The 18,857-nt window shown below is 56.9% G+C and overlaps 1 protein-coding gene across 2 annotated transcripts in view; it reads left to right on the top strand.

The window, feature by feature from the left end:
• Positions 1–1,864: 1,864 nt before the first annotated feature.
• The window catches only part of PLXND1 (plexin D1), a 57,229-nt gene continuing 40,236 nt past the window's right edge, over positions 1,865–18,857 (top strand). The window contains exon 1 of one of the 2 annotated variants that reach the window (XM_059161812.1): positions 1,865–3,328. In XM_059161812.1, coding sequence (XP_059017795.1) covers positions 2,009–3,328 — 1,320 coding nt within the window. In that variant the 5' untranslated portion in view covers positions 1,865–2,008. The remainder of the gene's footprint in view (positions 3,329–18,857) is intronic. The other variant, XM_059161811.1, reaches the window with a different exon arrangement.

The raw sequence follows: 18,857 nt of genomic DNA, 5'->3' as shown, positions 1-18,857 counted from the left end.
TCCTGGTTGCCAAAGCAGTGGCTAGAGGGGGCGACCAAGGGGGTCATAAAAAAGCAAGTGTGGTGCCAGAGGCTGGCAGCAGGAAGACAAGTGCTGAATGGGGCAAGTGGTGGACAGTAGACCTGGCCTTTCCCGCCTACCCTTTGGGACATAGAAACCCTCTGTCTTTCCTTCATGGCCAGGTGGAAACAAAGGAGCTGAGGCCAGACCATCCTGAAAGCATCCTGAAAGAAAGACCATCCTGAGGCCAGACCATCCCAGAAGTGCGACCTCTGATGGGAGCTCCCTGATTCTGAGCGGCCAGAGCTAGCCGTGGGGCTGGGAGTGATCTGGGTGAGGCTCAAGGCCAACAGGCTTCCGGCTTTCAAGTCTGGTAGTTCTGCTCCCGGTGAGGTGGGCATATTGGGCCAGTCCCTTCACTTCTGGGGCCTCAGGTTCCAAATCTGTAAGGTGGGATGATAAGGGCACCAGCCTCAGAAGGCGTCTGTGAGGACTCAGTGAGGCAGTACAAGTAAAGCACTTGGCATCATGCCTGGCAGGGCACTGCTCGGGCACCACCGTGGCCAGAGGCTGTGGATGCTTTTCCCAGGGGCTCTGTGACCTCAGAATCATGGCGGCCTGCCTCTGACCTCAGTGCCTACCTGTTCCAGGTGAAAGAAGAAAGGCTCAAAGAAAGGAGAAGCAGGCCTGAGTGCCAGCTGGCTCATGACTGATCTTTCACTAAGTCTGGGAAGATTTTAGGTCCTTCCAGAGTCCTGAGTAAGGGGAAGTGCCTGGCAAGATGCAGTGGGGGGAAGGGCAGCAGCCCACAGGGCTGGGTCTCCACAGAGGCAAGGGTGGGCCTCCCAGAGCCACTCCCCTCTCCCCCAGGGCCAGAGCCTCACTCTGGGTCACCCTCCCAGCCCAGCCTGCCCCTTGGCTTGGCACATGCCTGAAATAGTTCCTCAATCTCTGTTTTCCTCATTTACATGTCTGACCCTTGAGCTTTTGTCCCACTGTCCCTGACACTTGTAAAACCTCCTTTATGGGGCTGAGTTTTGGGGGGCCAATGGTGGGGTCTGAGGAGGCAGTGCCCTGTGCCCAAATGGCCCAGGGAAGGGCTGGACTGCGTCTGGTGGAAGCGAGTGTTAGGGGAGAGCCTCTGAGTGTGAGATGGGGTATGTTAGCGAGGGCTGTGGATCAGGAAGGCAGAGACTGGGGGCAGACAGAGACGCGGAGTGAGGGACGCGGGAGAAGGAGGGAGTCATGGAGAGAGGGGGAGCGCCAGGCACACAAAAACAGAAGGGAGAGGGGGGAAACGGGTGGTGGTAACAGAACCGATAGAACGAGAGGGAGTCCGAGAGAGGGAAGAAGAGCCACAGGCTGAGAAAAAGAGGGAAGACAACACACACGGAGTTGGGGGGCCGTGAGGGGTCAGGGGTTAGACAGAGACACGGGCAGGGAGACACTGAGAGAGACCCGGGAGAAAGAAAGAAAAAAGGAAACAAGCCCGAGCCAGACAGGCCAAGCGGCCAAGAGGGAGGAACGAGCGAGAGGAAAGAGCGACGGAGGCGGAGGCAGCGCCGGGAGCCTCGAGCCTCGGGCCGCGGGCGCTGCGCGGGAGAGTCCTGGAGGGCGCGGGGCGGCCGGACCCGTCGACAGCCGAGCGAAGGCCGGGCGACTGGAGGGCCGGGCGGGGCCGGCGGGCTGCCGGGGGGAGGGGGCCGGGGCGCTTGGGGAGGTGGGCCGGGGGCGGAAGGGGGGCCCGGGAGGCGGGGCGCGGTCGGGCGGGGCGCGGCGGGGGCGGGGCGCGAGGGCGTGTCCGCAGCGGAGCCGCCCCCGCCCCGCCCCCGGGTTGCGCGGCGCGGCTGAGCCCGGCCGGGGCGCCTGGGCCGGGGGCCGCTGGCGCGGGCAGGAAGCGCCTCGCGGCCCGGGCCCGCCCCCCGCCTCCTGCCGCCTCCGGGCTCCCGGCTCCCGGCCGCGCCGCGCCCCATGCACTCGCCGCGCCGCGCAGCCCGCGCACGCCCGGATGGCTCGTCGCGCCGCGGGCGGCGCACCCCTTAGCGCTCGGGCCGCCGCGGCCAGCCCCCCGCCGCCGCGCTCGCCATTCCGGGCCCCGTCACCGTGCCCTCTGCTGCCGCTGCTGCTGCTCCTGGGGGCGGCGCGGGCCGGCGCCCTGGAGATCCAACGCCGGTTCCCCTCGCCCACGCCCACCAACAACTTCGCCCTGGACGGCGCGGCGGGGACGGTGTACTTGGCGGCCGTCAACCGCCTCTATCAGCTGTCGGGCGCCAACCTGAGCCTGGAGGCCGAGGCGGCCGTGGGCCCGGTGGCCGACAGCCCGCTGTGTCACGCCCCGCAGCTGCCTCAGGCCTCGTGCGAGCACCCGCGGCGCCTCACCGACAACTACAACAAGATCCTTCAGCTGGATCCCGGCCAGGGCCTGGTGGTCGTGTGCGGGTCCATCTACCAGGGCTTCTGCCAGCTGCGGCGCCGGGGCAACATCTCCGCCGTGGCCGTGCGCTTCCCGCCCGCCGCGCCGCCCGCAGAGCCCGTCACGGTGTTCCCCAGCATGCTCAACGTGGCGGCCAACCACCCGAACGCGTCCACGGTGGGGCTGGTGCTGCCGCCGGCCGCCGGCACGGGGGGCAGCCGCCTGCTCGTGGGCGCCACGTACACCGGCTACGGCAGCGCCTTCTTCCCGCGCAACCGCAGCCTGGAGGACCACCGCTTCGAGAACACGCCCGAGATCGCCATCCGCTCTCTGGATGCACGCGGCGACCTGGCCAAGCTCTTCACCTTCGACCTCAACCCCTCCGACGACAACATTCTTAAGATCAAGCAGGGCGCCAAGGAGCAGCACAAGCTGGGCTTCGTGCGCGCCTTCCTGCACCCGCCCGACCCGCCGCCGGGCGCCCCGTCCTATGCATACCTGGCGCTCAACAGCGAGGCGCGCGCGGGCGACAAGGAGAGCCAGGCGCGGAGCCTGCTGGCGCGCATCTGCTTGCCCCGCGGCGCCGGCGGCGACGCCAAGAAGCTCACCGAATCCTACATCCAGCTGGGCTTGCAGTGCGCGGGCGGCGCGGGCCGCGGCGACCTCTACAGCCGCCTGGTGTCGGTCTTCCCCGCGCGAGAGCTGCTCTTCGCTGTCTTCGAGCGGCCGCAGGGGTCCCCCGCGGCCCGCGCGACTCCGGCAGCGCTGTGCGCCTTCCGCTTCGCCGACGTGCAAGCCGCCATCCGCGCCGCGCGCAACGCCTGCTTCGTGGAGCCCGCACCGGACGTGGTGGCGGTGCTCGACAGCGTGGTGCAGGGCACAGGGCCGGCCTGCGAGCGCAAGCGCAACATCCAGGTATGCCGAGGGAGCGGAACGCCCGCCCCGGGGGGGACGGGAGGGAGATCGTGCAGGTAACCGGGCGGGTTGTGTGCTGAGCGGGACACAGGGGGCAATGTGTGACACCCAGACGTGTGTGTGGAGATTCAGGTACGTACTCTGGGCCACAGGTGCGTTTGCTGGGACCCAGGTGTCAGGCATGGTGGGGGCACTGGTGCAAATATGGTATAGGTGTGCGCCGGCTGCCACTCAAGGGAGTGTTTAGTTACAGGTGAGCACATAGGTGTGTGGGAGGGGTCGAGGTTACACATGTGCGCTGGAGAGAGCTGAGGGCCGGTATATAGGCCAGGTGTGCACGTAGTGGTCCTACGTGTGTGCAGAGTGCCCGAGCAAGCGAGTGCATATCCGCCCAAAAGCGTGTCCCAGGCTGGCAGCCTGAGCCTATCAGGGCTGCCCTGGGAGTTGGCAATTGTGTGCTTGGGTGTGGCAGCTGTGCAGGGAGGCATGCAGGTGTGCTCCAGGGCCCTGCAGGTATGTGTGAGGGGCAGCAAGGAGAGAGTGAGGGGGTGTATGCACCAGATTTGTGTGTCACTGAGCTGGTCATGCAGGAGTGTAGGGCAGGTAGAAGTGTCCCAGAGGGACACGGGCAGCAGGGTGGGCCTGAGTATGCAGTGGGATGTGTGTGGCAGGGAACACAGGTGTTTGGGGATCAGTAGAGACTCTGTGGAGACCCCTGGTTGGCAAAGAGGTGTGTTCCTGAGGCCAGCTTTTATTCACTCATTCAACACATATATACTGAGCACTTAGCACAGACCAGGCTTAGGGGCTGTGGGCTAGCCAGCCACCTTTGTGGAATGCCTACTAAGTGCACCAAATGGCGTAACTGTCTTGGTTTTCGCAGCAACCCTCTGAGGTAGGCTCTACTCTGATTCCCCATTTTATAGATGAAGAAATTGAGGAACAGAGAGGTTCAATAATTTGCTCAAGATCACACAGCCGGGAACCAGCAGAGGCAGGGTTTGAATCCTAGCCGTCTGGCCTCATCTGTGTTCATCTGTGTTCTTAGTACCACTGTTCCTTTTCTGCCTCATGGATGTGGAACTCAGTGTGTGTGTGTGTATGTGTGTGTGTGCACGCAAGTGTGTTGGAGGATTCTCAGGTGGCTGGTGTGGGGAGGTGCGGGAGCCGGGGGGAGTGGAGGGAGATGAACAGGACTATGTGCAGCACTAGGATGTGCAGGGGGCAGGAGGGGGCCAGGGGCTCAGGAGGGAATGGGGAGGAATCAGGTTCGGCAGCAAACTGGCTGGGCAGGAATGGGGCCCAGGCAGCTGGGCTGGGTCAGACAGAGATGAGGGTCCCAGGTGGAGGATCCCTGTGTATGTTGACCTTGCAGGGGACATGACACAGGTGTAGAAGGGAACTTTGTGCAGGTCCCCTCAAGAAAGCCCACTAGCAAGTGGTCCTTTCTTCAGGGGGCCCTAAAAGGTGGGACCCTATGTCTTTTCCACACTCTGCATCCTGGTGTGAGGAAGGGAAGTCCATTTCAATACCTAGGAAGCCTCAGTTTCTCCCTAAGCAAGACGCTGAACTCAGCCTTTTCCTTGGGAGACCTCTTTGGGGCGAGGCCCCTCGTGGCCCTGCCCCATGCCTTCTCCATGGTCTTCAGGCTGCGGGAAAATCTCATGAGATTAATTATTCCCGTGGGTGTGCCCAACACTGGGGCTTTGAGAAAACGCAGATTCCTTCTCCGCTTTCATGTTCCCAAGGCTGCCCACCACCAGCTGGCTGGGTGCCCTGAAGATAAAGGGCATGGTGGGTGAGCGGGGCAGACTGCCACCCACAAGGGCTGGCCGGGTCAGGGCTGGCTGCCCAGTCCGGTGATTGGGACATCTACCACTCCCCTCAGCAGAGCCACATCCTCCAAAGGGGTGTGTTTGAGGTACAAGCTTTGTTTGGGGGTCTCAGGGCCAGAGGAGGTGGGTGGGGACAGTCTTCCCTGTCCTACGGAGGGAAGACCCTACCGTGCTGGCCCAGGCTGAGGTCAGGCCAGCCCCTGGGCCTGCCTTCGGCTTTTCCAGGGCCTGTGTGTCCATCCAGGCCCTTGGTGTGGGTTGATCCATGGGATTCCTCAGGCCGCCACTGCAGTATCCCCCATCCCCCTCTGGCAGGAACCGGCCTGGTTCCCACGGTCCCCAGCCTGGCCTGGTGCAGTGACTCACTCTGCTGAAGGGGGCTGGGGCTTCTTTCTCCTTAGAGGGACAGGGCCTCTCCGGGGACACAGCCCTAGGGACAGTGGCCATAGGCCTTCTCCCCACCCCAAGGTGGGGTGGCTTTCTGGCCCTCCTCAGCCACTCTCCCTATGTCCTCCCCCACACCCTTCTCCCCTTCCCCATGCCTAGTTGGTGGGCACAGGACAGGGCTGCTAGGCCATGTCTCCCATATGCATCCAGGGCCACAAGGTCTGGGTCTCTAGAGTAGCTGTGGGTGGGGGTGGGGCGGGGGACGGTTATTCCTGCTGCAGGCTGTTGCCAGCTCCCCAGTGACAGGCCAAGAACTTGGACTTGTACCCTGGTTCAAATCCTCCTCCGTCAATTTCCAGCAGTGTGACCTTTGCAAGTGACTTAACCTCTTTGAGCCTCAAGTTTCCTCCTCCACTAAGTGGGGACACTAAAAACAAATCCCTAAGGATTGCTTCAAGGACTAAATTAATGCGTTAATGAGAAGCACGTGATGCCTGGCCCTAGTAGCACCTGGTAGCTGCCTGCTCTTCCTGCTGTTACCCCGGGGGGGCTTATTAACAAGGCTTTGGGCTCTACCCCAGCCAGCCCTGACCTCTTTTGGCTCCTAAAGCAGCAAACACCCCACACTTTCCCACCTCTTGCCACAGATGGAGGCCTCAGTAGACATTTCCTAAGCCCCCACTGTGTGCCCTAGCCTGGCGCTGTGTGCTGGAGACCAATGGTGACTCAGTTTCTGCTCTCGTGGCTCATGCAGGTGAGCAGAGGACAGACATGTGGCCAGGCACCTAGGGTTGGGTAATAAGAGATCCTGGACAGAGGGAGCCCCAGAAGGGGACATGACAGCTTCTGGGGGAGGGGCTATCAATGTGGAGGTGGATGAATGAGCAGGGTTTAGCCACATGAAGCTGGCACGAGAAGACAAAAGGGTTCCAGCAGAGGGAACAGCCTGTGCGAGGGCCTGGAGATAGGAAACACCAAGAGCGCCAGAACAATGGAAGGTGGTCCCTGCGGTGGGGGGATGATGGGGGAGGCTATGTGAGAAAGTGGCTGGGGGAGGGGGGCATGGCCTACAAGTATAGGGAGTCTGCATCACGGAATTGGGACTCTATCCCAGAGATGTGGGAGCCATGAAGGGTTTTAGCCAGAGGAGTTGTGTGAGCTGAATGAGCACCTCGATTTCCTCTTCTGTCGAATAGGAGCAATAAGAAGGTACTTAACCACGCAGGAGAGTTGTGGGGATTAAAGGAGCCAACACCTGGGCACCTTAGTGGCTCAGTGGGTTAAGCCTTTGCCTTCAGCTCAGGTCATGATCTCCGGGTCCTGGGATTGAGCCCCGCATCAGGCTCTCTGCTCAGCGGGGAGCCTGCCCCCTCTCTGTCTCTGCCTACCTCCTTGCCTACTTGTGATCTCTCTCTCTGTCAAATAAATAAAATATTAAAAAAAAAAAAAAGAGCTAACACCTGTAAAGTTCTTAGTAGAGTGCCAGGCACACATATTTGTAATTACAGTTGACTCTTCAACAACTCAGGGGCCCAGGGTGCAAACCCCCTACACAGTCAAAAATGTGCCTATAACTTCTGACTCCCTCAAAACATCACTAACTACTCAGAATAGCCTCCTGTTGACTGGGAGCCTTACTAGTCACGCGAACAGTGATTGACGTGTGGTTTGTGTGTTGTGTGTGTTGTGTGTATCCTTACAAGAAAGTGAGCTAGAGACAAGGAAATGGTATGAAGAAAATCAGAACAAAGAGAAGATACATTTACAGTGCTGTCCTGTAAGAAATCCATACATAAGTGGACCCACACACTTCAAACCCACGTTGTTCAAAGGTCAACTGAACTCTGATTATTTTTAGTGTAATTATTCTACAAAGTCCCTAAGTGGCTAGTGAGAGGGAAGATGAGAGGCAGAAAGAGTGTTTGGAGGGTGGTGCTGTCTTCCAGTCAAGCATTTCACTCACTCATTCGCGAATATTTCTTGAGCACCTACTGTGTGCCAGGCCCCGTGGTGGGTGCTGGGCATGGCGGTGGAGGCAGCAGGTCCAGCCTTGATCCTGGGGCTGGACAGGGAGGAACAAGAAGCGGCCCAGTCTGGTCCAGCCTCAGGATGGAAGTTGGTGTTGTTGGAGTAGAGCACATGGTAGGGTGCTTCCGTGGGGGAGAATCGATTTGATCTGGGGGTGTTGGAGTTCCAGGCATCTGGAATATCTTTCTCTCACAGAGCCCTCTGGTCTGACTTTTCTAGCAGTAGGTGGTTTCAGGGGGGCTGGACGTGGGAGACAGGACCCTGTCCTCTAGGGATATCTGACCCTCAAGTGAGGTGGCTGGGGTGGGCTTCTGGAAGCCCAGGTTTCCACTCTTGCTTGGGGACTCTTTTGACCCCATAGGTCCAGCCCCTAGCTCAGAGTGATCTCAGACATCCCAGCTTCTCTCCTGGAGGACTCTGTCCTCGGCCACCCACCTTTATGACAATGAAGCCTTAACCTCCGCTGCCACCTTCCAGCCAGGAATCTGCTGGAGAAGGGAGGAGCTGCCAAGGTGCAAGGTCAGAAGCAGGGAAACTTGTCCACCCTGCCAGGCTTTGGAGGGCCCCAACTTTGTCCCTGATTATTTTTGGCATACTTGGGGCCGTTGCACAATTTTGAGAGCGAAAGCAAGTGCGAAAATTATCCTCTATTGCATGTAGCTTGGATCCCGTTCCTTAATTTATGTCTGAGGTGAAAGCCAGTTAGGAAGTTGCTGTGTGCTGTCGATGGGGGAAACTGAGGCACAGGGTTACCCAGCCAGCCTCCCCAGGGCAGGCTGAGTCTAATCCTCTGCCCAGAATCTTTCCTCTTAACCTTTGAGTGACCATGATATACGTATTTTTTTTTTTAAGTAAAAAAGAAAACCAACAAGGAAATGCCAATGCTGCATTTTCAAGGTGTCTTTTTATAGTAAAGGTGGAAAAAAAACCCTCAGGCTGTTTTAAACTGGCATGCTGTGGGTGGGTGCTCATCGTCAAGAAGGCGTTTTCTGAACCAATTTAGGGGCTGAAATGCTGGGTGGAGGTGGAGGGAGACAGAACTTCCAAGATGGGCTTTACATTTGGAGTTGGGCTGGGGGTTGGGAGTGAGCTTCCTGCAGCCAAGGGTATAAGCAGACACTTGGGACTCAGGGGGTTCCACCTTTGTTGGCCAGGATACCCTTCTGGCCTAGAGAGACAGACAGGCCTTGGGCCAGGCGACAGTTAATATCCCAACCCACACTGGGAATGTCCCAACTCCCAGGGATAAGCCGTTGAGTCCCATTCTTCTCCCCATATGCTGTGTGACCCAGGGTGATCTTTTACCTTCTCTGGGCCTCATGCTTCCTCACTGTAAGATGGTACAGCGTCTCTCTCCGAGGATGTGGGCAGATTAAAATCTCATATGCAGTGCCCAGGAAATGACAGGTAGAGGTATTAGTAACAGGAGGGAAAAACTACATCTGAGAAAAAATGTGCTCAGCATGTGTCAGAGAGCCAGCAGAGCAGGGAGTGTGCAGAGGAGGGGGTCAGGTCCTTGGAGAAGATGGAGGCACACCAGGTCCTAAAGGTGACTTGGGCGAGACAGAGGGGTGAGGCGGGGGCGGGTCCAGGGCTACCCCAACTGAGTGAGTTCAGAGGCAGGAAGGCAGCAGCTGACAGGGAGAGAGTGGGCATGTTTTCCCTGCTGTTGATGGGGCAGGCACCGAGCTTCTGGTGGGCCCGAGGGGTGTGTGGAGGGTAGGTCCCCCGTCAACTCTCGGGCTGGATAGTAAACATTGCTGAGCTCCCAGTTCTGAGTGGGTTCACCGTGTTGGCCCTTCATGAGCACCAGTGTGTTTGATCTCACAGCCCCCCAGCACGAGGCAGGAAGTACTGTTATCCCCATCTTACAGATGGGGAAACTGAGGCCCAGGGTCACATGGCTGGTTAGCAAGAAGGGGGATTTGCAGACTGGCTGGTTGGCACCAGAGTCCATGGTAGGCGATGGCTAGTATTAGCTGTGAGCTCTCGGCTGGGAGTTCTGCACTTACCCTGCCCCAGGGAGACTTGGGCAAGGCCCTTTGTACAAACCCTTTTCTGGGACAGCACCTCCATTCAGGCCCTGAATGGCAACCGGGAGCTGATGGGGCAGTGACTCAGTTCCAGAGTAGGGGGAGGCCGCCTGGGGTATCTGTCGAGGCTGGGGCTGGTCAGGCCTTCTGAGGAAGTGGGGAAGGCCGGGAAGTACGAGTTGTGTTCATGTCTAAAAATGTGATCCTCTGGATTCTGGAAGGAGTGAGCCTCCTGGCCCTTTAAGTATGCAAGTGAAGGATGCTGACAGTTTGAACAATGACTTGACAAATCTCTTTCAACAGTGACCCCATCCCTGGACCAATGCTGGCTGAGTACTGGGGCTGGGAGGCTGCCTCCCCTCCAGGGCAGTACGGTGCCATCCAGGTTTTGTTAGGAGAAGGGATGGAGGATCTGTCTGGTCCTGACCATACCCATAGTTAGGACCTGCCCTACCCAGGCAGGCCCAGAGGGTACATGCGTGCTGGACCCCAGCACCGACACCCTGGATTCAAATCCTGCTGCTGTGCCTTCCTAGCTGGGGCCTCAGAAAGTCACTTACTTTCTCTGGTCCTCCTTTTCTCCATCTGTAAAGTGGGTTCAGCATTGGGAAGAACGGGAGCAGCCTGGTGTTCACCAGAGGCTGTGGGAGTCAGCATCAGCCCCTGCAAAAATACTCCACAAGACTCAGATTTGTTGGCCCATGACTGCTGGTTTTCATGGACATGCAGGAGACAGGCCTGCTTTTGTGCCCTGGTTGCTGGAGGGAGAACAGACATGGTGTCTATGGAATAAGAGCCCAAGGGCTTGAGCCCTGGGTGATGTGGGGTCCTGTCCCCTTTCTGGACTTCAGTTTTAGGATCAGAGTTGGGCTGTGGGGTGGCAAGGGAGTGCTCGCTGGCAGGGAATGGCTTCTGCCAGTCCCAGTGGGATTGCTATTACTGCTGTTGTTTCTCAGGATTTTGTGTCAGGCATATCGCAGAGCGCTTTCAGGACAGCTTTTAATCTTTTAATCCCCCTGGAAATGGAATGAGATGAGTGTTAATCCTAATCTACAGAAAGGGGAAACTGAGGCCCAGAGAGGTTAAATGACTTGCCTCAGGTCACGCAGTGGGGAAAATGTGGAGCAGGTGTCTAGCTGCAGAGCCTGTGCTCATCCCCTTTACTCCTTGGTTCCTCCCAAAACACTGATGGAAGGGGTGTGATCCAAAGGGGCCCTCAAGGTCACAGTGGGGAGAGGTGGATGGATCCATCTTACAGGTGAGGAAACAGACACTCAGGGCCGCTCTGGCCTTGCTGGGGCTGCTGTGACAAGGAGCAAGAGCTTTCCAGTGAGCCCTAGTGCCCAGCGTGGTCCTGGGCATGGGGCCTCATCCCTAGGATTGCAGCTGCCTCCGCCTTCACCCACCAGAGCCCAGCATCTCCTGCCTGCCCTTGCGCCTGGTGGAGGCTAGAATGTGGCAGTAGAGGAAGGGGCACAGCCCCACAATTACATGGCAGCCCCCAGAAAGGGATGAATCTGCCCCTACCTTCCAGGAGCTCCTAGACAGTCCAGGAGGAGATCATGTTGGAAGATATGCTGCAACCAGGGCATTCCACCCAGCCTCTTTTGAGGGAGTCCAGGAAGGCTTCCTGGAAGAGGGGGATGTTGGAGAAGGACTTGGGCAGATGGGGCTGGGGAAGGCATTCCAGGCCCATCTGCCCAAGGCCCAGAGATGTGGTAGAACGTGGCTTGGGTAGCAGGCAGAGATGAAGCTGAGAGTGTGTGGGGTCTGGGGTGCGGGCCAAGGATTTAGATGCTCTCCTGTGGGCTGTGGGGAGCCAGCAAGGGTTTGGGGGAAGAGTGAGGCATGGTTGATCTAATTCTAGAAGGGACTCCAGAACTGCTGGTCCCTTATCAGTCCTGCTAGGTGCTGGCAGGAGCAGGAGGCTCTGTCCCAGGGCCCCCACTGTGGCTGGACCAGGTGACTCCCGTGGGCCTCTCCAGCACTGACAACGGTGTGGGGATTGCCATGGAAACCAGCCGGTGCCGCGTGGGGACAGGCCTGGAAAGTCTCCTGGTGCGAGCCGCGTGCATTTGGATGCTGGCTACCCCCGGAGTGTGGCCAGTCTCTTCTTTTCAAAGCCCGTGTTTGGGCCAGTGCCGAACCCAACAGGCTGCCTGGAGGGGCCCCTGCACCCCCCACTCCCCCACTGACACTTGATGCCACCCAGATCAGAGATCTGCTGGGCCAGCGGGGCTGGCCCCTCCCCGTCCGCCGTCCTTTCCCCTGAAACACGATAAATCACACGCTAGAGGAGGGAGGAAGCTCGAAGCTCCATTATGAGTCCCAGCGAGGCCCCAGTGGGGCGTTAATCATGTAGTGCTTTCTGCTCTGATCGGTAAATAATGGGGGGGCAGTGGGCAGAGGCCTTGAAGTGGAGGCCTGGCCCAGGAAAGGAGCTAAATGAGGCTCTGCAGTCACCTTTGCCCCCGTGCCCTTCTCAAGCCTGTCCAGCATCTGTGTTTGCAGTGAAGGAGTCCTCCAGAAGTGACCGTCCCCTTGACAGGCCTCAGTTTCCCTACCTTGCCACCCCAGGCCTTTCCAGCTCCATGCAGCCAGGCCCCCGGCAGCTGTTGGCACTGGCACTGGGCAGAGAGGCTGGAGTTAAGGGCAAGGACTCTGGAGCCAGCCTGCCGAGGTTTCAGGCTCACATCTGGCCATTCTGGCTGTGTGACCCTGGACAAGTCACTGCTCTGTGCCTCAGTTTCTCTTGCTGTAAAGTAGCACCATCTTCTCAGGGTTAAATGAGGCTCTACAGGCCGGGGCACAAAGCCAACTTATTATAGTGTTGGTGATACTACTGTATTGTTATTACTTTAAAGCTGTCCTTTCCCGACTTGGGGGTGATCTCTGAACTGGAATGTGGGCAGCCAGAGAGAGGGACACCCGTGTCACCTCCATGTCCCCAACACAAGACCCAGACCAGAGCTGTTTGCTGGGGCCTCCGAGCCTGCCCCGTCCCCTCCGCTGTGCCCACAATCAGTTATATGATGACTCTGGGACGGAGGCCAGCACCCAGGGGATGGGAGGAGGGTGTGAGTTCCAGTCCCCAGGGCTCCTTGGCCCCAGGAGGAGGAAGGCCAAATGTGCCCGAGAGAGAGGCAGCTGCAGCTCTCAGCTTCTCCTGGCCCACATCCCCTCTAGGGGAAGAGGCTGGGACAGAAACTGTTCCAGGGAAAGGAGGGGCTGGAGCCGCAGCGCTCTGCCGCCCTGCCCCCCATTAGAGCTGGCGGGCGGGCGTGACTTCCCCCTGGCCAGGGAAGAGTCGCTGGCTGCCCATCCCACACTGGGCTCCTCTGGGACCCCAGGGGGAAGGGCTGGAAATGGGGCCAGGCTGGGCCAGAATGAGAAACAGCTTCAAGAAGGGGGAGCTGAGTGTCTGGGGGGGGCTGTGTCCAGCTAACAAAACAATGGCTGCTTGAGTCAGCGGCTGTGGTAGGAGTTCCCAGGCCGGCCTGAGCAGAGTGGGCCTCGGCCTCGGCTGGGCTTCCAATGTGCATCGTGGATGAGGGTGGATGTGGTGGAGTGGCTGGTCCTGGGGGGCTCCGTGTGACCTTCCCAGCTAATGGGGAGCATTGACTGAACATCTGCAGGGGCCAATATTGAGGGCTGCAGTGAGCTGAGCCCTTGGTGGCAGCCCTCTAGGGAGGGTGTTGTTATTGTCCCCATTTTACAGATGCGGAGACTGAGGCTCAGGTAGAAGCAGCATCCCATGCTGAGTGATGAGCCACAAGACTTGCTATGTCAGGAGCCTCAGTTTCTCTATCTGTAACATGGGGATACAACAGGGGTGTGGCTGTGAGGCAGCTTCACTTGGGGCCTACACACAGCAGGTCTGCAATCCTGTCGGGCCTCTGACCTCAGGGCTGTCCCTCCTCACTGCCGCCAGCTTGGTGGCAGAGCCCAGGGTGCCAGTTGTGGCTAGACAGACAGATCATGCTCAGAATGGCTTGGCTGGCTGGTTCACGCAACCCTTCCAGATGACGCTCAGTGGGCCTGGTTAAATGTAGTGCTCTGTGGCTGAGGGACACACCCCTCCAGAGAGGAGGTCAGGGAAATAGAGGTAGGTGTCTGAAACTCTGGAAGGGCCTACACAAGCTGCCATGTCCATTGCTACTTCTTGGTCCACCCCCCCAACTCCGGCCACTGCCTGCCACCCCCCATTCAGGCAGCCTGGGGTCAAGGAGGGGATTTTCAGGTGCTGTGTGTCCCGAGGAAGTCTCTGCCCCTCTCTGTACCTTGGTTTCCCCTCTGGCTCAGAGCCAGGCCTCTCGGATGCTGTTCTGTGGCCGGGTTGCACATTCTCTCCCCGCCTCCCCCTCCAGGAAATAAGCATCTTGATCACCCACTGGGAGGTGCTGGTATTTCCTTCCCAGGCAGGGGTTGGCTTCCTCAGGGGGCCAGGCCAGATAGAGCAGGGCCTTGAGGGCCCAGGAGCAAAGTCTAGGTTTATGTTGAGGGCACTGGGGATCCATTGATGGCTGTTGAGCTGCAGAGGGGACACAGACTGGTTTGTGGTTGCTTTTTTTTTTTTTTAATTTTTTATTTTGGAATATTTTTAGATTTATAGGAAAGTTACAAAGGTAGGACAGATCGTTGCTATGTATCCTTCCCTCCATTTTCAGCATTGCTAAGATTTTACATTCCCATGATACATTTGTCAAAACGAAGAAACCATCATGAGTACTTTACTCTCAACTGAACTTCAGACTTTACTCTGTGAGTGTTCTTTTTCTTTTCCGGGTTCCCATGTTGCATTTAGTGCTTTACAGTTTTAAAAGCTCCCTTTGGCCTCTGTAAAGGGTGAAGAAGAGGGGGCTTGGTCCAGTCCCAGCCCACCTGTTTTGTTTAACAACCCACAGTGACGGTGTGCTTCTAGCTCCTCACGGTGAAACTTGGCTTTCCTGGGACCTTGGTTTGATAACAGCCAAACACCTCAAGTGGGAAAGTGCCCTCAGTTCCTGAGCACAAAGCCCCAGAAGCCGGTGCTTCTATCCCTGGATGGAACCGCTGGGCCTTGAAGCCTGCTACCCAGGCACCATGGACGCCTCTCCCTCTTCTCAGAATGCCACCTACTGTGGGGCTGAGGTTTGGTGGGGTCTGCAGGCAGGAAGCAGAGGCCTGAGAAACTGGGCTCCTGAAGTTCCTGCTGCAGCCAGCCTCCTGGGGCGAGAAAGGCAACACAATTACAGTTGGTAGTGAAATCAATATGTCAGAGTTTTAATGGGAAAGTGGGCAGAGCTGAGCTTTGGCCCCAGGAGGCAGCTATCTGGAGTAAGAGGGTATGTCTTGCTCTCAGAAGAAAGTGGAGACAGTGGCTAGCTATTGCTCGGCCCATTTCAGAGAAGGGTACATGGAGATTCTTAGAGGAACCAAAAGTAGTAGCTGGGTGCTTCCTGGGCCTGACCACCTGACTGCCCTTTGTTGCCACACAGTAGGTATACAGTTGGTGTGTATGTTCTAGTTCTCCAGCAGTCAGCATGGCAGTGGTGTTCTCGATCTCTGTTTGGAAAAGCAGCAGCTGAATATAGTCAATCACACTTTAGTCAAAATTAGTCTCCTTTCCTTAGTAAACATTCACCCTGGAGCACAGTCTCCACCCTGGAGAAGCTCGTGTTTATGCTACCATGATAAATGAAAGTGGTAACCAGCACAGTGCCGTCCAGAGGAGGGGAGATTTTTTTCTGCATCACACCTTTGAAAGCTGGTGAAGAACTTGCTGCCTGGACATGTCTAGCAAAGGGACTAGCGTGGGTCAAGACAAGGGGGACTGATGGGACAGGGGAAGTGTGAGGGCGCAGAGGGGCGGGAATGGCATTGTCTGCTAAGGGAGCAACATTATGAAGGATCAGGGGCCCTGGTGGGAAGGTGTGGCCACATGGGAGGAATTGCAGAGGCTGATGTGGTCAGAGTAGAGGGTGGGACAGAAGAAAAAAGCGAGACTTGAAGCCTGAGCAGCTGGAACCGGATCACAAAGGCCTGGAATGCCAGGTCTGATCCAGAGGATAGCTGGGAGCTGGAGAAGGGTTTGATGCTAGGGAGGAGTGAACCAGTTTTGTGCTTCACAAGGTGCCTCTACTCGGTTGGAGGGGGCTGCTGGGAGAGGCCAGCCCTCCCCTGCTCCCAGGGGAATTTGTGTTTTGAAAGTGAGACTCTAAAGGAAGGCTGGTGCTAAGGGAGGAATTTGAGGCAGCGTCAGACGGTCAGGGTGGTACCTTGGGGCTGTGGAGCTAACTGCACCTAGAGACCAAGCTGGGCAGAGGCCACGCTTGGGAGGGCTGCCCTGTCCCCAAGGGCACTGTCCCCCTTTCCCAGGCCTGCAGCTCCCTCCCCCAGCAGGGGAAGCACCTCCCGCCTCTTGCCTGCTCCGTGGGCATGGGTCCCAGCTTCCACTTTCCAGTGGGTTCTCAGCCTTGTGATCCCCCAGCAGTCCGGAGTCAGCTTCCCCTCAGAGCACAGACCATCCAGAGCAGCTGACGGGGGTTACTTCTCCTTTAACACATTTTTTTTTTTTTTTTTTTTTTTTAGATTTTATTTTTAGGATAAGGAAAAAAAAAGTTGGAGAAAAGGCTTTTTAGAAAATTCCTTCGGTACAGAATTAATGGCTTGTGAACGTCAGGGCGGGCAGGCGAGAGCTGGATTTGCTGCGTGTTCCTGCCTCATCCTCTCTGCCGCCGGGCCAACAAATCACCCTCCTCGGGGTGCCTCATCCGGCTTTTCCGGACTGGCTGGGGTCCCCCATTGTGGGGCCCAAGGCCAAAAGACCTAAGGGTGTCATCCGGGGCCTCCCAGGTCTTTCCTTCCCAACCCCCCGCTCCCAGAGCTCAGGGCGGAAAATCATGTCCTCCAGGCAAGGGTTTACAATTTTAATTTTAAAACAGCTTATTATTTTATGACGCAAGTAATCCATATTCAGTGAAGAAAAGTTATGTAACCCTAGGAGAAGCATCCCCCATGGGAGACCTCAGGCTCAAGTGTCCACTCTTCTGCCTACTTGCTGACAGAACCCCCCTCACCTCTTCCCTGCTGCTGTAGGATGGCTGAGGGGTGGGCCCAGGACTGGGAAAGGCTTCTGGGGGAAATGGTCCAGCACTCCCTTTACACAGCTGTCCCCCCACTTGGGCACACGCAGGATGAAGTCAGGCAGGGTAGGTCTAAAGCTGCAGGACAAGAGGGAGCCAATTATATGACAGTCTGGGGAACGACAGTCCAGGCAGAAGGAACAGCCCAAGCAAAGACCCTGAGGCAGGGCCCAGTGTTGGAGGAACAGAAAAGATGCTCCTGTGGCTCGAGTGGAGGAGTGGCGGTGAGGAGGGTATGGGACGGGTTTAGAAGGGCTCAGGGCCCCTGATGGGAGGATTTAGGATTCAGTGTTTATTCAGAGTATTATGTAAACTATCAGAGGGTATCAAGCCTAGGGAGGCTTCTTTGTGCTTTTTTTTTTTTTTAGATTTTTTTTATTTTTTTTATTTTTTTTTATTTTTTTTATTTATGTATTTGACAGAGAGAAATCACAAGTAGATGGAGAGGCAGGCAGAGAGAGAGAGAGGAAAGCAGGCTCCCCGCTGAGCAGAGAGCCCGACGCGGGACTCGATCCCAGGACCCTGAGATCATGACCTGAGCCGAAGGCAGCGGCTTAACCCACTGAGCCACCCAGGCGCCCTTCTTTGTGCTTTTTAAAGGGCTCACTTGGCAGCTGTGTTCAGGGGAACATGTTGAGGTTCGAGTGGACCCAGAAGAGAAGGGCTGGGAGAGCCTCCCAAGTGAGAGGCTGCCTTAAGGGGCTCCTAGGTAGGCATGATTTGTCCCAAATTCCACTTCTTAATATTTGAGTGACAGTCCCATCTGAAATGGCAGTGGAGTCAGCTAACACCTCGGGAGTGTTTCCTAGCCAGGATCTCCTCCCACTGCTTGGGAGGGGGGGTGAGAGATGTATCTAATGGGAACTCACTTGTCTTATCACACCCGGCCCTCCTGTGGAAGACCATCCACTCAAGGGTTCTGGCCCAGGGGCAGCCCCAGCCCCACCGCACCTCTGGGCTCGGCACCCAGCCCCCCCAAGAACGCTGTGGGATACAGGTCTTACCTAGAAGCCTGTGGGGCCTGGAACAGTGTTTATTCACCTGAGGATAGGTGAACCTGGTATTTTTTGTTTTTGAAAACTAGCTGAGTTTGAGCAAACGCATACGGGCGCATCATCAGTAGCTTAGGCTTGCAAAAAGCACAAGTGAGAAATTAAAAACAAAAAACAAAAAACAAAAAACAAAAAGACTCTAAGGCTGCACCCTTAATCTGGTTCTGATGCTACATGCTGGTGACCTTCTGAGTCCCCGCTCAGAGCCTCTGCTGCCCATGGCCCAACGTCTAGGGTGCCTAGGTGGGGCTCAAGTCTGCTTCCAGTTTCTTTCTTTCCTTCTTTCTTCCTTCCTTCCTTCCTTTTCTTTCTTTTTCTTCTTTTCTTCCTTTCCTTTCCTTTTTTAAGATTTTATTTATTTATTTGAGAGAGAGAGAGACAGAGAGTGAGCACAAGTGGGGTGAGGGCCAGAGGGAGAAGCAAACTCCCTGCCGAGCGGGGAGCCTGATGTGGGACTCAGTCCTGGGACTCTGGGATCATAATCGGAGCTGAAGGCAGATGCTTAACCAACCGAGCCACCCAGGTGCCCCCATTGCCAGTTTCATTCATGGAGGCCTGACACTGCAGCTGGGGAACTAGAGCAGGCTCCTTCTCCTCTGAGCCTCAGTTTCCCCATCTGTGACGTGGGACCTCATAGAACTGCCAGGATGTAGGGAGTTGATGCCCAGGCCTGGTACAATGTCAGTTCTCTGTCAGTGCAGCCTGTTATTCTTATTCCTTTTTAAAAATTTTATTTATTTAGTTGAGAGAGGGAGAGGGGAAAGAACACACAGAGAGGCAGAAGCAGACTCCCCACTGAGCAGGGAGCTCCAACCCCAGGATCCTGAGATCATGACCTGAGCCAAAGGCAGACATGTAACCGACTGAACCACCCAGGCGCTCCAAACACAGCCTGTTGTGTTTGCTGTCATGACTATTACCTTATTGTGGATGCACCAGGGTTAGCAAAATGGCCCTCTGACGTCCTGTGACTTTTCTCAGCTGGGTATATTTGTGTCCTGATCCATAGGGATTCATGATGTCACTCAGGGGTGGGGGCAGCGCTCCTGGATGAGGTGCCATTATCTTCA

Source organism: Mustela lutreola, chromosome 2, assembly GCF_030435805.1.
Source record: "Mustela lutreola isolate mMusLut2 chromosome 2, mMusLut2.pri, whole genome shotgun sequence".
Lineage (NCBI taxonomy): Eukaryota > Metazoa > Chordata > Mammalia > Carnivora > Mustelidae > Mustela > Mustela lutreola.
Note: the sequence above shows the minus strand (reverse complement) of the source record. Positions and strands in the feature narration are given on the sequence as shown.